Genomic DNA, 17,569 nt, shown 5'->3' on the forward strand with positions numbered 1-17,569 from the left:
GTTATTTCAGGTCTTCCAGCCACAAGCAAATCTTCCCATTTTTCCAAATCAAACTATTCCTGGAATAGTCCAATGATATATCACATGTGCTTCCAAACAAGTGACTGTCAGCACACTCCTCTCCTCTAGGATTCAAACAACTATTACTGATGTGGCAGAGAATCTGGGTGAACTTGCTACTGCCTCAATTGTGCACAATTAATACAACATGGCTATCAATTCCTATGGACAACAGCACAGAAAAAATATGCAGGCCCTTCTGCTATCCCACTTATGGAGGACATTGATCATTGATGCCCTTGAAGTGACAAATAAATACTATGCTATGTGTGGTCCCCAGTATTCTGAACCCATAATGCGATTCATACAGAATTAAATGAATATCTTTCTTTTTTATTTTACTTTGACAGACAGGCACTAGACAAGTGCTATTTGTTCCACTATGTTGCTCCAAACTTATGACACATGAATGTGTGATCATTAGCCTTTCTACACCCACCCTAGCCCATTTCCACTTTCACATTAGAGGTTTATTGTCAGTCTAAAATTGTATCTACTTTCTCAAGTTGTAGCCTCTCCTATGACTTTAGCCCCTCATGCTAAGAGAGATGGACAAGTCTGAATTTTACTAGAACACATTATTTATGTACAAGCCATATAGGGTAGATATTTTCATGTTTCTGCATGGCCAGGGTTTCTGAGCTACGATGACTGGTAACTTGGTTCAAAGAATGACTCACTAGCAGTCCTAAAATAGTGAAAGAACCTGGAGAGAGATTTACATGTTTATCTTCCCAGAAATTTGTGTTTACATTTCAAAGGGAGATAAAACCAGGAAACATTCATTTATATCCCCAAAGGGTTATAACAAATAGGGAACCTTTCATGAAGGGAATTTATTAACATTTAAGGGCAAAGGCTTTTCTCCTTGTCTCATGAGGGGAAGAAAGCTACTGAACACAGTTCCTAGATAAATTCCCAAATGCATAATTTTGTGGTTCCTCTCCTATAGCACCTCCCCTGAATGTGCAGAATTCATTTGCCCTCATCACATTGCTTTAAGTGGGAGAATGAAGCATGGGAAACTAGTGTTTATCCTCTGAACAAGAAACTTTGCATTTGCTTTCAGGAGAAAGTAAATATAGATGTTAAAAACACATCAGCCAAGTCCCTAATATATTGAGAGCACGTAGATTTCAGTCATATAGAAAAGGCATTGAGATAAACTATACATTGCCTATTGAAGGGCTATTGAGTAGATGAGATTTCCTTCTTAGTCCTCTGATAACTTCTGACTTCCCACCACCACGATTGCCACAACCACCAAATAAGTAAGAGATTTCCTCCGTATCTTAATCATTTTGAACTTTCAGAGAGAAATAAGATACTTTATACCAATAGTCAGGGTTATATTAAAATACATTTAAAAGATATTAGGATGTCTAGGGTGAACAATCTTTGTCATTACAGCTTCTGTTGAAATTCATTACTTTCATAATCTAATTTCAAAGTCAGTCATGGAGAAGTGACTTAGACTGTAATGGCCTTTCCTATCCATAATATCTAATATTTTGTCTTCTTATAAGCTGGCTCTTCCACCTCCTTCTGATATTGATTTTACCTCTGTCTACACCCCATTCCACACAGCCAGCTATTGGGATAGGCAAGTCACCCAGACCTGTCCAATCATAAAACCTAATCCCACTAGCAACAGAGTCAATCCAAATAGAGTAAGCATACACCCAGTGGCCAAGCTGATTGGTCTCCTTTACTATATACAAAGTAAGAGGAAAAGAAGTCTCCATTTATCTCAAAATCCTGAGCTGTAAGCCAGAAGCTGCTAGTGGACATAATCTTTACTTAGGATTAATGAAACATAAGGTCCTAACTTTTTATATTCATTTAATCAATGCATGTAAATTAAATGCTAATTATGTGATAACACTGCTGTAGGCCCTAGGTAGTTATAGAAACACCTGCCTCTAGGAAGCGACAATCTAGCTGGGGGTCACTGAAGCAGATACTGAAGATGACACACAAAACGTGAAAAGACTAATACAGTTCCTGTTCTTTTCAACTGAGAATGAGCCATGTCTTAAAGTAGAAGTTCAATACACAGATGCAGAGGCAGAGGAAGAAATGGAGAGTATCACAGGAAGGAGAGTGAAAGAAGCATGGATATGTTTTGCCTGGAAAATAATGACTATACATGTCTGGGTAAAGCAGAGGGTTCAAAGAGCTGATTCATGGGCAAAAATTGTCCATGTTGGGTGCAGTCACCAGAATGCCAGTAAAAAACAATAAATTTATTCCCAAATCAACAATATTAACCATCCTGGGATGAAAAAACACCAGGCAATACAGGAGAAGCTGTGGCCCAGAGGCATTAACTAGTTTAAGGTTATATTTAGTTGGTAGAAGTCAAAGAATTGAGTTCTTCTGATTCCTATTCTGGATCTGCTTTACTACATTGTACTGACACAGTGTTACCCTTTGTTATGGTTCCAATTTTGGTACTCTATTTGCTGATCTTCTTAAATTTGGGGGGCAAAATATATAGAAATGGTGTAAAAAGTTCTTCTTTGTTCTTATGAAAACTTTACATTCAAAAAGCCTGGAAGTCAAAAGTATACCATCTCTACCTAGTGAAGGAAGACAATGTAAAAGGCAACATACCAGAAGATTCCAAAGATCCAGAAGAATGTCATGTATTTGGAAATGGCAAACTATGGAAGCAGTAAAGACATCAGTGGTTCCAGGGGTAGGAGGGGGGGAGGGATAAATAGGTAGAGCACAGAGGATTTCTAGGGCCACGAAATATATTGTACGATACCATAGTAATGGATACATGGCATTAAACATTAGTCTCAACCCAAAGAAAGTACAACATGAGTGAACGGTACTATAAACTATGGTCATTGGGCCCTTATGATGCATCAATGCATGTTCTTCAATTGTAACAGAAGTACTTCTCTGATAAGGCATCTTGATCGTAGAGGAGCTGATACGTGATATGGGGTCAACAGTTATGGGAAATCTCTGTAGTTTCCCCTCAATTTTGCTGTGAACATTAAACTATTCTAAAAGAAATAGTCTTAATAAAAAAAGAAAGAGGGGCACCTGGTGGTTTAGTCAGTTGAGCATCTGACTCTTGGTTTTGGCTGGGGTCAAGACCTCCCAGTTCAGGAGATCCTGATGGCATAGAGACTGCTTGGGATTCTCTCTCTTTGCCCCTCCTCCACTCGTGCATGCACTCGCTTGCTCGCTCTCTTTCTCTTTCTCAAAATAAATAAAAATTTTAAAAAAGAAAGAAAGAAAACTATACCATCTGTTTGGACGACATGTTTCCAAAATACTGGAATTTTAATCTTCATATATGGAGTGCCCACTAACATGAAGTCTTCATTTAAAATACCTTTTTTTCATATTTCCTCTTTTTTCTCCCCCTATTTTTTAATTTGTGTCCTCTCAAGAGGGGACTGCTGGGAGAATATCAAAGATCTCTTAATCCAATCACATTCACATTGCCACAAGCTTATATTAACAATCAAACTTATAAAAGGGACATTTCAATATAATCCATTCAGTGAAGATGAATTACTCTCTATATATCTAAATATGCTATCACTGGATGTACTTTAACTTCCTCTCAACCTCCTGCAGCAATCTGACTTGGTAAATGAGATCTCTCAAGATGGGTCTGGTCAACCGTGCATGCACTTACTACCAAGTTGTTGGCAATTTGTTCTAACTCAGATTTTATTGAAGAGCCCATCAAATATGTTATGTAAGTACTTAATGGGTCTGATGTAGATCAGGTTTGTATTTTCATCACCCTAGATAGTTTTTATGAAAAATAGAAAAATTTTTATATAATGTTGCTCTAGGATTTTAGCATACATATAATCCACAAAATTATTTTCTCAAATTTAACTCGGCATTCATAACAACACAAAAAGCATTCTTCAATAAAACACTCTCTTTACTGAGAAAGTAAAGTAATTTGTGGAAAATCAACCACAGACTGTTATATGACTCTTTGGATCCTTTTCAATTTGTAGCCACTCAGAGAAGGCAGTCAGGTCGTAAAATGGGTCTTTTTACAGAGGCGTTCCCTGGCAACATTTACATGTCTCAACAGGGGCTGGCCTATGTTGCAAACCCCATTAGCAGCAAAGACCGGTCTTCTCAAGACTTTGGGTGTTCAGCTCTTTTTTAGATTCTTCTTTGTAATCTATATGTAATTCCTCTCTTACCCCATCCCCTTCACTTCTCTTACCTTATGGCCACAGTACATAGGCTCCACTTTGCCTTGTTTAAATGTGTCCCTATTTTGGGATATTTCTCTCCCTTAGAGCATTTATCCTCAATGGAGTTTATTTTGTCCACCCTCCAAGGACATCTGGCACTTTCTAGAGATCTTTTAGTTGTTATAGTTTGGAATGGGGAAGAAAAGAGGTCCTCTAAGCATCTCGTGGGTAAAGGCCAGGGGTGCTAGGTATCTTGTACTAAGTAGCACAAGACAGCCACTCCCCCTCAAGAAATAATTACCTAAATTGTCAGTAGTACAGAAATTGAGAACATCTGCCTTAAGGGCTTGAAGAAAACAACTCAGATGTAAGAATGGGTAGAACCGGGTAGGTTGTGGCAGACAGAAGGAAACATGGTATTTTGTCATCCATGTTCTGGACTCCTTTTCTTTCTCCTTATCCTTCCTTTTGGCACGTTTCCCTCCTTGCCCACTGCCCCTGTGATCTCTCCTCAAATAAAATGTACTCTCAGGGCCAAGTTTGATAAGCTCAAAAGAAAACAGTGAACCATTCAATGTGGCATTAATTGTTTAAAAAATCAGAAACAAAGTATTAGCTCAAAGGTAGAAATCTGGGCATTAACGATATGTGTAGCAGTTTTTATTTTGAGGACATAGGACTCCCCAGCACAGCCAGACACTGACAAGAGGACTAAGTCAACAAAACTGCACAACCATTATCACAGAACTGCTTCTACGGTCTTCCCTAAACTCCAAGTGTCTAGTATAGTCCTAATAATTCTCATTAACATCAGTGAGTTAACAGCTCAAGCTTTTGCTTGCATTTATTTGACAACCTCTCTAGTTACTCCTAAAGAAATAATATCAGTTCTGTTTAAGAAAGAAAACTGAAGAAAGCATAAAAATGATGTGTATAAATTGTAGATTCTAATTCTTAGCCCACCAACATCTACTTTTCCTTAACACATATTCCTTTATTTTCAACTACAGTTGTGTAGAAGCTATTTCAATATCTTCTACCTGATGACTTTTCTAGTTATCATTAATAGTTTTTGCAAAATATAAAGAATCTAAATGTTTTGTGCATCTCCTCTGTTCCATTAAGAACTGGATGTGGACATCAGAATCAGGAAGTTATCTTTAGTTAAGTCCCTAGAGTATTCAGTCACTGCAAGGAAGGGTTGGAAGAAGTTTCAAAAGCTCTGACAGTTAACAAATAAGAGCAAACTCTTGATGAGCACCAACAATCCTGAATGGATTGCTATGTTTCATATTTCACTGATTTTGTTGTTCGAAAAAAAAAAAAATCAACCAGAAAGTAATTTGCATTTCAAGAATCCGAGTGAAAACTATGTAAAAATGTTTCAATCAACTAAGCATGCTGCCCTTGCCTTTAAGCAGATTTTGACCCATGGGCATCATATCCTCTGTTCATTAAAGCAGCACAAAAGACAATGAGAAAACAACCCCGGAATGTCTCTTGAACAAGGCCTGAGTTCTTGGTGTGCACAAAGTCACATGTAAATTGGCAATATGCTCTGTGCCTTTCATCCTTTACAATGAGCGTTTCGACCAGTCAGAAGCGGAAGTGTGCTCAGAGTCCTGTCTTCATGTCTTCAACCCTTCTCTGCTGTTCTTCCTAGTGTCAGACCCAAGGGAGTACTGCTCTGTGCCTGACAGACCATGTGAAGCCAAGACTTTGTAACAGAATAGAGTGAATGGGCCAGAAACTGAGTCACAGAAATGTGAGAGGGTCCCCTAATGGGTGAAGAAAAGAGTTCTTCTATTGGAGAGTAAAATGCCCATTTGTGATTTTTCCAAGTGAGGAAAGAAAGTGTGTGGCTTGCTTTGCGCCACTCCTCTATGGAATGCAAAGGACAAAACTATTTGAAAGAAAACAGTGCTCAAATTCAGCTAATTAAAATGCAGGTATATCTTATTATCATTATTGTTATTATTTCTAAATCTGCCATGATTCTCAAGAGCAACAATCCCTGGATGTTCTTTTTATTATGTGATGTTACACTATTCCCTTTCTGGTTATATTTCAAAGAGAACAAGCAATGTCTCTGTTTATCTGCTGTTTTTCCTTGCTATTTCAGACTAACAAATATCTACAGAAGTCTTTGTAAATAACCTTTTCCCTATAGAAAGAAAGCTATTTCGACTAACATGCTGTATCATGTAGAACTTGATACACTGCTTTATTTGACCTTTCAGAAACCCATTTATTATTTTTTTAATCCTAATAGGTTCCACAGTCCAACTATACAACAGGAAAGGCCCCTATTGAAGTTGGAGGAAAGGTCCTTCTGTGCATACATAAGACTCAACTCATTACCTATTCATAACCCCATCCAATATAAACATAAATTTCCTTTTTCTTTCCCTCTGTCATCTCGGTTTCTCTAAATTTTCTTACCACATCCCCCCAATATATAGACAAATACAGCATTAGGTACTTGAGAAAGGGTCTGAAACTCAGGAACACTAGTCAAGAGCAAAAATACTAAAAATAGGCTAGCCTTTGGTACAACCATTCAAAGCTATGGGTTGTTCTGATAATTTAGTAAAAGTCAGTCTTTTTTTTTTTCTCCATCCCAAAGCACCAGGGAGCTATGGCAGGCTCGCATAAGTAACCATGTCTTACGAAAGCAGTGCTTCCCCAGGGCCAGAATGTGCCCTAGGAGAGTACCTGGAAGGCTCTCCTAGAGGGTCAAGGCATATATTCAAGGTATGACCAGTTTTTAGCTGCCCCATCCCCTTAGATAACTTCATATCCAAACGCTACCTAGAGCCTTTAAAACTTTTTTTCTGGTTGTTCATGGTCCTTCCTCAAGGGCCAATCTTCTCAAGAAATAGACAGAGAAATGGTTTCAAGTTCAAGATTCTAAGTTCCCATCACATCTCGGCTGTTTTCTAGATTTGTGACCTTTCCAATCTAACTCATTTCAACCTCCACTTTCACATTTTTAATTGGAGATAATAAAAATCTCTCTGCCTACTTCATAAGGTCCTTGTGAGAATCAAATGAGACTATAGGTGAAAACTATAAAGTGATAATATATAATATACATATCACTTATATTGCAGTACATATATATATGTATATATACAATAAAATAACAATAAAATTGTTATTCTGCTAAAGTTATTCAAATTCAAGAAACCAAGAGTATTCCTGTTATCATGTGTAATATAGGAGCACAGAAGCCTATAACACACAATGAAAAAATTTATGCAAATATGGAAATTAATCATGGCATTGACATTTTGGTTGAATCTAATATCCGTGTTTACCTGTTTCAGAGAGCAATTTTGTAGCTTCCAGAACCTTCTCAGTATAAACACCAGCTTCATAGTTCTCCATCTCAGCATTGATGATGTGTATAACTCGAGCTGCCCGGCCCCTAATGGCCCCTGCAGTCCGGTCCAGAGTGTCTACGTCCCCTTCCTGGAGGGCTATCACACACTTGTTCACATCCTCCAAGATGTGATTCTCTGGGGGGAAGAAAAACACACACACATACACATTTATATGATTTTATGCCACTCACACACTTAGTAAGCAATCTAAGAGAGATTCATCAACTATCATGAGCCATCACCTTATAAATCTAAAACATACCTTTATAACACTGAAATAACATTTAAAGAATATAGTTTATAATTATAGTAGCAGCTCTCAAACTTGAGCACTAGCTAAAGGGCTCACAGCATCATACAGAGTGTGAAGGTGCCACTCCTACGAGAGATTCTGATTCCATAGGTCTGGAGTAGGGCCCAAGAAATTGCATTTCTACCAAGTTCCCAGGGGATTCTAATTCTGTGGGTTTGGGGACCATACTTTGAACACCACACTTTGAGCATCTTTTATAATATTTGAGACTTACTGCATTTTAGTAGTGGTTGTGGCAGTGAACATGAAGTCAACCTGATCACGCAGAAACATTTCCAAACACGACTAGAATCAAGCTCTAGGTGCCTGCGTATTTCATCATGTTTTTATTTAGGAGACATTTAAGGGAAACTCTAAAATGAACAAATGTCACCTAATCAGTCCTTTAAGGTCATGTCTTGCACAGGTATATACAACAGAAAAATTGACCAGGTGAAGAGGATCACAATATTCTCTGTACCTAAAATAATATCTGGTATTGTGGCCAGTTTCGTCAGATTAGAGTCAAAGTCAGTAATCACTGTCCCTTATTTCCCAAAGTAGAAGAATCCAGGCAGGCAGGCAGGAGAGTTTGATTCTCTAGTAGCATAGAGAACACATGTAATCTGGTCCCTTATGGTTTTACAAGTATGGAATTTTGTATTTCACATGTCCTAAGAGAGATATGTAATTATGCCCCTTAAACATTCTTTGGAAACACAATTCTAAGAAAATGTTTAAACATTTAGTACTCTGTGGAAAGAAAAGAAATTAAGCTGAAAATACACTCACACATACACACACTCACTATAAATAAAGAGAATAAGCGAGAAATAGTCTAAAGTAATCTGGTAACTTTAAAAAATTATAACTGCTAAGTTCAATAGTTAATAAAGGATTAAAATAAATCATTACTTCATTGAGAAGTTTCTAGGGCTAGCTCTAAAATTAAAAGTTCCTCAAGAGGGAAAGAGAGTAAGGTATTGCAACGCCAGTCTCCACCATGGATCTCTTACTTTCCTGAAGCCAGTCAGGCAGAAGGACTAAGTGTTCTGTCAGGACCCTCGGCAGAAACTTGCCAACCACAACTTACTCTGTATCGCGGAACCTCTGATTTGACCACCTACAATAGAATTTCCTCATTTGAATCATTACAGATTTCTAATTTCTATATTCTCTGCTTCCCTAATTTCAAATAGAAACTAGAATAGGGAAAAATGAGACAATTTTAATATTCAGATTTTTTCAACTCACAAAAAGTAGTACTTTCCGAATGCTGATATTTTCCTGAGTAAAACAGAAATTCTTATGAAAATTTAGAGTTTATGAAGTTTTTGGTTTGTTTAAGGAACTTTTGCAAACCACCCTTTCTGAAATCCTGGATTGTGGCATGCAAACTCATTTAAAAGGACACTTGCGCGAAAGGTTTACTCAAATACAAACTGGTACAGAATTTCAAACACAAAAATTTGATTTTAAAAGGCCTCTCTCACTGACCCTCGTCACCCTGCTGGATCTCTCCAGAGAATTCAAATATGCCCTGGTCCCCAAAAGTAAGCAACTGGGAGGTCTGCATGTCAAGACATGCATCTATCTACTACTTTCTTTGAACAACAAAGTGGAAGTACAGGCATAGCTACTGCTTTTCCATGCGTACTTTCAACATGGAATTTGAGATTCTATTTCTATTCTAAATGCATTCAGGACAGAGATGGAATATGCTTATTATATCCTAATAGTTTCTCTGGAGTTGATAATTTTTTTTTAATTCTAAGAAGTCCACTCATGATCTAATATCTTAAAATGAAATAGTTTTTTTCTTCCTTTAAAACCTGCTTCCCCAACTAGAAATGTGCAATTCATTTAATTAAGACACAAGAGCAGAAGGGGGAAAATAGTGGGGGAGAGGGAGGGAGGCAAGCCATGAGAGACTCTTGAATGCTAAGAACAAACGAAGGCTGATGGGGGTGTGGGAGAGGGCAAGGGGGGTGATGGGCATGGGGGAGGGCACTTGTTGGAATGAGAACTGGCTGTTATATGGAAACCAACTTGACAATAAACTATTTTTAAAAAGATACAAGAAAAATAATATACTTTAGTAGATATAAATGATACATATTTGAAGGAGGCTAGCAGAAGCTGAAAATCCATGACACAAGTATTGTTTTAATTAGGCACATCATCAACTAATTTGTTCAATGGTCAGTTTCGTTATCATACTGTGTGAATTAAGTATTAATTTTTACTAATTTTACAACTTGACTAGTTTTTCTTAATTTTTTTTGAAATACTAAGATAGTTTGCTCAGCATTTTCCAATTAGGGGTACCCCTTTCAGGGATAAATGAATCACAGTTTCTTAATAATAGTAGTTCTCTTAGTGGATGGTATACACAGATGGCTATGATTTTGGAATGTTTTAAAATAGATTTGTATTCTATTAAGCTCAGTACCAACAATGTATTTCAAAACGAATAGTACCTGTTCCCACAGACATGTCATCTATGTATTCCCAGACCCCTTATAATAACTTTTCTCCTCATCTTTCTCTATCCCCACCCCCAAACCCCTCTCAGGTCTGAGGGCCCACCAGTTTGGAAGCACTCTGGTCTAGGATCTATCAAGAATTACAGTGAATTATTTGAAGGCCAAATCCACACTTGATTCATTTTTGCATTCCTGACAGTGCCTTATACACAGCAGGTAACCAAAGAAAAAACACTAAATAAACATGTCTATTAACAGGAAATCATTTTATGTATTTTTATTCTAAAGTATTTTCAACAGAAAGAGTTCAAGAAGTAAAGTCAGGAATGCTGTCCCAACTAGAAAAGAATACAGTAGAGAAAGTAATAATAAAAAGTATAGGTATTCCAGAGAGGGCTCCATTGCTGGGAAAAACCAATAAGGTACTTTGGATAATATATCAGTATATGAAGCATGGCTTTAAAACATATCATAAAACACTTGACTGCAATGTATTTTGTGATAAAATTGAATTTTTGCAGCCATACCATTTCAGAAAAGATGCAGTTTTGTTATAAAAATCACTGATGACCAAACTATTTGATTATTATAAAGCTTGAGGGTATAGATTCTAATTCAAAACCAAAGTTCACAGTTTCCTTTTAAAAATTCACACAAACTTAAGACCCTGGAGTCAAAAGGAAAACAGGAAAAGGCAAACAACAGAACAAAACTCTTGTACGTTAGGGGATTGAGTTAATCTCTTCTTCAGATCTTAGATGCCTGGTACTTTGTGAGCAAAACCCAAGAATTAAAGTGTCACATGGTTAATGCCAACACACTCATTTTAAAACACTATTAAAAATTGTAGTTTTTACCCAGTGGGGAAAATCTTAAATGTTCTAACACAGCCATTTCACTTTTTTTTATGAGCCCGGGCCACATCTGAAAATTGGTTTTGCTCCTGTAATGTTAATAGCTAGCATCATTGTTCCTCAGACTTGTTGCATTTCACATGGACAAATTAAGCACTCAGGCACACAGGTGCAGATAGCATGAACAAAACAAAACTGTAGTTTTTTAGAAACAAAGATTTTTTTGCTTGTTTTTAAAGTAGAGTTCCCTGCCAGAATAGATACTCCCTTAAGAAGAAACTGATACATAAAATGTCATTAATGCCATTCCAAAATATCTCCTGGGCCAGACTTGCAATTTATTGATGCAAATGTTTTGGCTTCAGCTTGGAGAAGAGATGAGAAGTAGTTTCCCCAACAATTGGGCTGTATCCGTAGTCTACCAGCAGGACAGAGAAGGCTGTGTCATTATTTGTCAAGTCCATCTGTAGAAAGGTAGCTGCTACCTCCAATTGTCAACTCCAAAGGCATGCTCCAGCAGGCCCTGCCAAGCCTCGCTCCCTGACAATGCCTGTTCATTTTCCTGTCATGGCGTGCCGCGGCACTTGTACCACTGGGGTTGCACTGCACAGTGTTATCAGCGGAAGCCAAACCCTTTTCTTGTTGCTTGTAATAATGAGATGCACAAAGGAATGGCAGGGAGAAAGGTGGCAGAGGCAGGGCTGGTGGAAGAAAATTAAGAAAAGCTTTGCACTATTGAAACAGTCCGAGATAAGACCTCCTCACCTTTCTTTTCCCTACCCTCGGAAATTTTTGTACATGCATTTAAAGAAAAGGAGAAGTTGGGAAGTTTTTAAGTTCTGAAATGATTCCTTTTTGCCAAAAGTAGTCCTATGCATATTCTCTACTCATTTGCAGGCAAAAGGGGATGCAGAATAACACTTGCAGGGGCTATCAGGATTGCTGTGAGATTTGAGTCCAGTCAGGGACTGCCCTGTCTAGGGAGGCCACCATAGTCATCCTGGCAAACACTGACAAGATATGAGAAAGAGGTGGACAACCTCTTATTCCACACCATACAAACATTCAACATGGCTAACTAAAGCATTACTAACACATTGTATGAGAAATGCGTTTTTCAGGTATCTTTTACATTATTAGGACTCGGCCATCACCAAAGCCAATCTCAGAAATGGCAATGTATTGAGGTCTTTATCAGCTAGCCCCTACATATGGGGATATTTAAATGAATAGCTGCTTTGAAAAGTCATCAGAAAAAGAACCTTGGGAATGAAAAACAGGACAGGTTTCTAAAAAAGATGAGAGAATGGAATGAGGGTACCAGAGGTGAGGAGTAGAGAATCACAGCAAAAGCTGGAAGTGTCAAAGTTAACTTCCCACTATCCTGACTTACAAAGAACTATGTAGCTTCTGAAAAGAGGATAATCTGGATTTTCATACCCTCTCTTCCCAGTTACCTACCCCCCTCAGTGGCTTAGTTTTCTCAATAACCTGGAATACTAAGATCTATCTTGCAGATTTTTGGGAAGAACTAAAGCAAACAGCAGAGTGTCAGGCAAATTCTAGACACTGAACAGGTATTCACTTGTGTTTCCCATCTTTCTTCTCTTGCTTTCAATGGTTCCAAAGATGGGTATTTGATTATCCAACAGATCTACAGATTGGGCTCTGCTGCTCTCAGACATAAGCTTCAAAGACAAGCCACCAGTGGGAATTTATTGTCTGTTTCTTCATGAAAAGCAAAGACTACACCTAGACAATATTTCCAAATATAATAAGCCTCCCCCTGCCAAATTTCTTCTACACTGCTGCAGTCAGAAGCCCTTTCTGCCTGTATCCCACCAGCAATGTTGTGACCCCTTCCCTCTTAGGCCTCAGTTGGCCAAGGACAGGCAGGCCCTTGTCATGGCCGGATGTACCGGTGGGTAGAGTCAACATCTGGTCAATTTGAATTTTCAAAAGTCACTTGATTATTTTCAATGCCTTACAAAGGAGGCTGATGTTTCCAGCAACCCCTTCCCCCACGCATCCCACAGAGACTCTTCTAGGTGAACAGTGTCAAATGTGTGTGGACAAATGTATTTGGAAATGTAACTTCACTTATTGGAAAAATGACCCCCTTAAACACAGCTAAATTGGGCTAGCTGACTTTTTTATTTTTAAATATAAACCTTGAGAACCAACCAAACTCACATCCCATACCCTTTTTTAGGATGGGTGATTCAGATGTACTCAAGGCTAATCTGATTTAAAAACTCTAGGAACTAAAAAGAAACCCATGTCTCCTTAAATAATCTCTTCAGGTTGCTGGTCTCTTTATCAAAAAGTTGTGTTCCCCACTCCCCAATGCTTTGATTCCTTGTTTTGAAATTATGTGTACACAAAAGAAAAATTTCCTAGACGGTGTTACAATCACACTTGTAGAGATGAGTGAAAGCTTAAAGGGCCAAGAAGAGCACTTGAAACAGAGGCCCAGGACATTTGCAAGACATTCCTAATCCTGTTCTCCACCTGCATTGAAAGGGGCCTATTTGTGATTACCTGAGACAGAAAGGAAGTCATCCACTGAGGTGATGTCATCCACGGCCTCTGTCAACACTCGGACTTGCTTCTCCCACTGGTCTTTGAAGACATCCATGTTGTCTTGAGCAACTTTGCTCTGTGGTCGGGCAGCCAGTGTGAGAGCAGCATTGATGACCTATTTGTTAGAAACAATCCAGAAATATGCTGACTATGCTATTCAAGAAAGACACAAGAAGATCAGAGATCACACTGAAATCCTGGACCCTATAGCTTCTCCAGAGAAGTGGGTTCTCAGTGTTCAGAAGACAATCAGAAACATCAAAGATAAAATATGCTATTAGCTCCCATTAGTTTTTGTTTGTGTTTCTTTTTTCTTTTCTTAAGCCATAGTAATTAGCCTCAGGTTTCAAGAAGTGTTTACTGGATAAGTCCTATTTACTCAGCTCAGAAGGGTAGACATCTAACTCCTGTTCTACATGAGCAAAGTTGTCATTTAGCCAAGAAAAGGTAAATAGATATGGAACATTTAAATAACAGCCCAAAATAAACCGGGCACAGTCAATATGAGTGAAAAGCCAGTAATTACCACAGTAATTCTGAATACCGGAACAATTAGAAGTTCTTTTTGAGAAAGGTGGACCTTGAAACAGCCCAGGAATGATGGCAAGACAAGGCAGGGAGGGACACAGGACCTGAGTACAGAAGACCCTGAGCATCAGGCCACCAATGAGCTTCTGAAACAAAATAGATGAGGCTTACCTGGGGACACAGGCTGTCAATCTGGGTGGCTGCCATCCGGACTAATTTCACCCCTTCCTCATTGTTGGAAATGGAGCAGGCCAAGTTGGCAACCTGGATTGAAGAGAATTTAGGTGAATATCATGTCGGAGCAAAGGGGAACTGTGCTGTTGCATGACCTTATCCCTTCTCTAGAGTCCTCTTTTCCAGGGGACTCCTGCCACAAATAAGGTCACTTTTCAGTGATTTCTCAAATATTACCAGTTATTATGCTACATTAGACATTTAGGCCAGAAAAGTAGGGTGCTAATAGCAAATTATTGCTTCAAGAGTCTCAAGCATACACAATAATGTATTTTAACTAGGTTGCTTTGATCCATTTTCCTCTGTGAACAGCTCCTGTGACCTACATTCTCACTTGAGCCCCCTAATACTCATCACGGAGTGTGGAACACTGATTTTGGCCACAGAAGCACTAAACTCTTGCCAGTGAGAGAGACACTACAGTACACTTAGGATTTAAAGGGGATTCACAGGAAGTTGTAATGGAGGAGCTCTACCCAAAGTAATCCATATCTGCCTGTCATATTCTGTCAGAAAAATGCTAGTCCACCAGTGGCCCACTCAAGGACTTTCAGGGGGCAGGCAGGCCTGAGAAACACATAGGAAAGGCTTATCTAATTCAGTAGGCAATGATAGAATGTACAACAAATTAGAATATATGGGCCTAATATAAAGGCATTCAGTTTTGATTTTTTAAAAATACTATGCCAGCCAAAACAGCTGCACTGCATTTAAGCTCTCTGGTCAAACATTTCCATCTGTGTTATTCCTTCTTCTCAAGGAGTGAGAGGCGGCAATATGAGGTCAGATTGATTGGCCACGGTCAACAGCACACAAAGCTACCATCAAAACCCTGGTCAGTCCCATCAGTCTGGTGCCAAAAGGACAAGAGGATGGGGATTAGAAAGGGCAAAGGAGAAGAGAACAGCCACCAGGGCGAGGGGCAGTAGGGCAGGTAGAACAGGTGATTAGCAGAGTGAGAATCCCCTGAGCCTTGTGGCCACCTGCCCTTTTGTGTCTGTCGCCTCTGCTCTCCGAAACCAGGCTGCCTCCATATCATGCCTTCATGCCACGGGAGATTAAAATGCAACACACATATGTGGAGTTCTGAATGCAAAAGAAAGCTTAGCCAGACAGTGTGAAGAGCATGGAACTAGAGGTCAGGAGGCTTAACCACTAACTAGTTATATAGTCACTTCACATTTGGAGGGCCGTTTTCTTACCCGCAAAAGGAGACAGATAGAGGTGATACTAGGAATACTTTCAAAGATTACGTCAATGAATTATTAGCATTAAGAATCCCATTTTGAAGCTTTTAAGGAAGAACACTTTAAGTCTATTGTAGTGAGAATATGTACTCTGAGAAACCACAGACGGAATTTCCAAACATTATCAGTTTCTTATATTTTATTGTTTACCTTGGATTCTTCAGATAATCTTCACCATTTTACTCAGTTTTCCAAGTAAGTCTGTTTGAAAGACAAATATACCTTCCTGTACCCATTTATAGAATACTAAATGCCCAGAGGTATGAGGCTTCTTGGAGGCAAAAGAAGAATGACAGCTTCTCCATTTTTTGTCATATTGTCTCCACTCTACATTTTTATTTATATTTATTATATTTGTATTCTAGTCTATTTTATATTCCAAGAACCACATTATGTATGTGACATAGAATTGGTGCTCAATACATGTGTATTGAATTAAAGAATAGTTTTTGATGCTTTTTCATTGCATATATTATTTGGAACACATCATAAAGACACTTTCAAAGATAAAGTTGAGTTACCTCTTGAATCTGGCTAGACAAAGTTCATACCACCTTCTAGCAGATATTTACCAACACTATGGTACTAAACAAGGATTCCTATATTTTGGTCCACTGTTTGAGTCCAGAATTCAGAGCCCCCTGTTCATGGTAGCATTAAAAAATAAATCAAGATGGTGTGAATTTTCCAAAAAGATGTGTGTATTTAATTTATAATTCTTTTCATCTTCAAGTGAATTCTTGCCATTTCTGCTGTCAAACAACCTTCCATTTTACAAAATGAGGATTTCAGATGGTTTTGTTTCCTCTCTATCATCCTTGCCTGGTACGTGAGACTTGTGACCACACTTTTGCACAGCAGTGGACAGAAGCTGAAGAGTTTGGCATGTGGCTCTATGGAACGACAATCAGGGAGCCTTAGGGCTGAGAAAAACTAGGCTCCTGAGTGAAGGAGAGGCCAACCAGTAACTTCTACATGGTGATAATGAACTTTTATGTGTGTATATTTTGAAACGTGTCTTCATCCTTTATTTAAATAAACTATTATGGCTTAGATCTAATATGGGAATCTCATTGCCTGGTAGAATCTAATTAGGGGGAACAGTGCTAATAACAACTAGAAAAAAATAAGCCAGCAACCCCTGATAGTCCTTTGATTATTCTCCTTAATTTTCTGATCCATAAATCCTGAAGTCTGGCATCCCCCATGCTACAATGTGTTCCTGCTGTTTAAGTCCGCTTAAAATCAGAATTTTATTTACCTTGTATTGTATTCTGAAACACTGAAACTATTTCCAACATGATGCGCAGGATTTCCCTATTTCCAAAGGCAGGCAGGTTTACAGATCTTAAATTGGCCATAGACTCCATACAAATTTCTATTTTCCTTAAGCTTGCCTTTCTGCTTCTCACTGGACCACTGGCATCATGGTGACTCTGAACATGGTTTTAATATTCTACAACTATGGCACCAAACACAAAGTTTTGGTCTCTAAGGCAGCTCCCAATCATTATTATAGCTTGAAATGCCAGCTCATATTCCAGTAATAGTCCAAGACTACTGGATGTACATATTAAGTACTGGATTACTTACTTACTTCACCTGTTCTTTAAATACAGCTCTGTAGTTAACTCAGATAAAATAAAAAGTGTCCTATTTTTCAAATCACAAGATTTCCCAAACACACTTTGCTTTTTAAACCAATTTAT

At 38.4% G+C, this 17,569-nt stretch overlaps 1 protein-coding gene across 3 annotated transcripts in view; it reads right to left on the bottom strand.

Moving 5' to 3' along the window:
* The window catches only part of CTNNA2 (catenin alpha 2), a 964,097-nt gene that overhangs the window by 97,262 nt on the left and 849,266 nt on the right, over positions 1–17,569 (bottom strand). For all 3 annotated transcript variants that reach the window (XM_039238114.1, XM_039238113.1, XM_039238115.1), the window contains exons 9-11: positions 14,551–14,643; positions 13,810–13,966; positions 7,571–7,771 (exon numbers count right to left, since the gene is read on the bottom strand). In XM_039238114.1, the coding sequence (XP_039094045.1) occupies positions 7,571–7,771; positions 13,810–13,966; positions 14,551–14,643 (451 nt within the window). The remainder of the gene's footprint in view (positions 1–7,570; positions 7,772–13,809; positions 13,967–14,550; positions 14,644–17,569) is intronic.

This window comes from Hyaena hyaena, unplaced genomic scaffold (genome assembly GCF_003009895.1).
Source record: "Hyaena hyaena isolate Hyena2069 unplaced genomic scaffold, ASM300989v1 scaffold_136, whole genome shotgun sequence".
Taxonomy (NCBI): domain Eukaryota; kingdom Metazoa; phylum Chordata; class Mammalia; order Carnivora; family Hyaenidae; genus Hyaena; species Hyaena hyaena.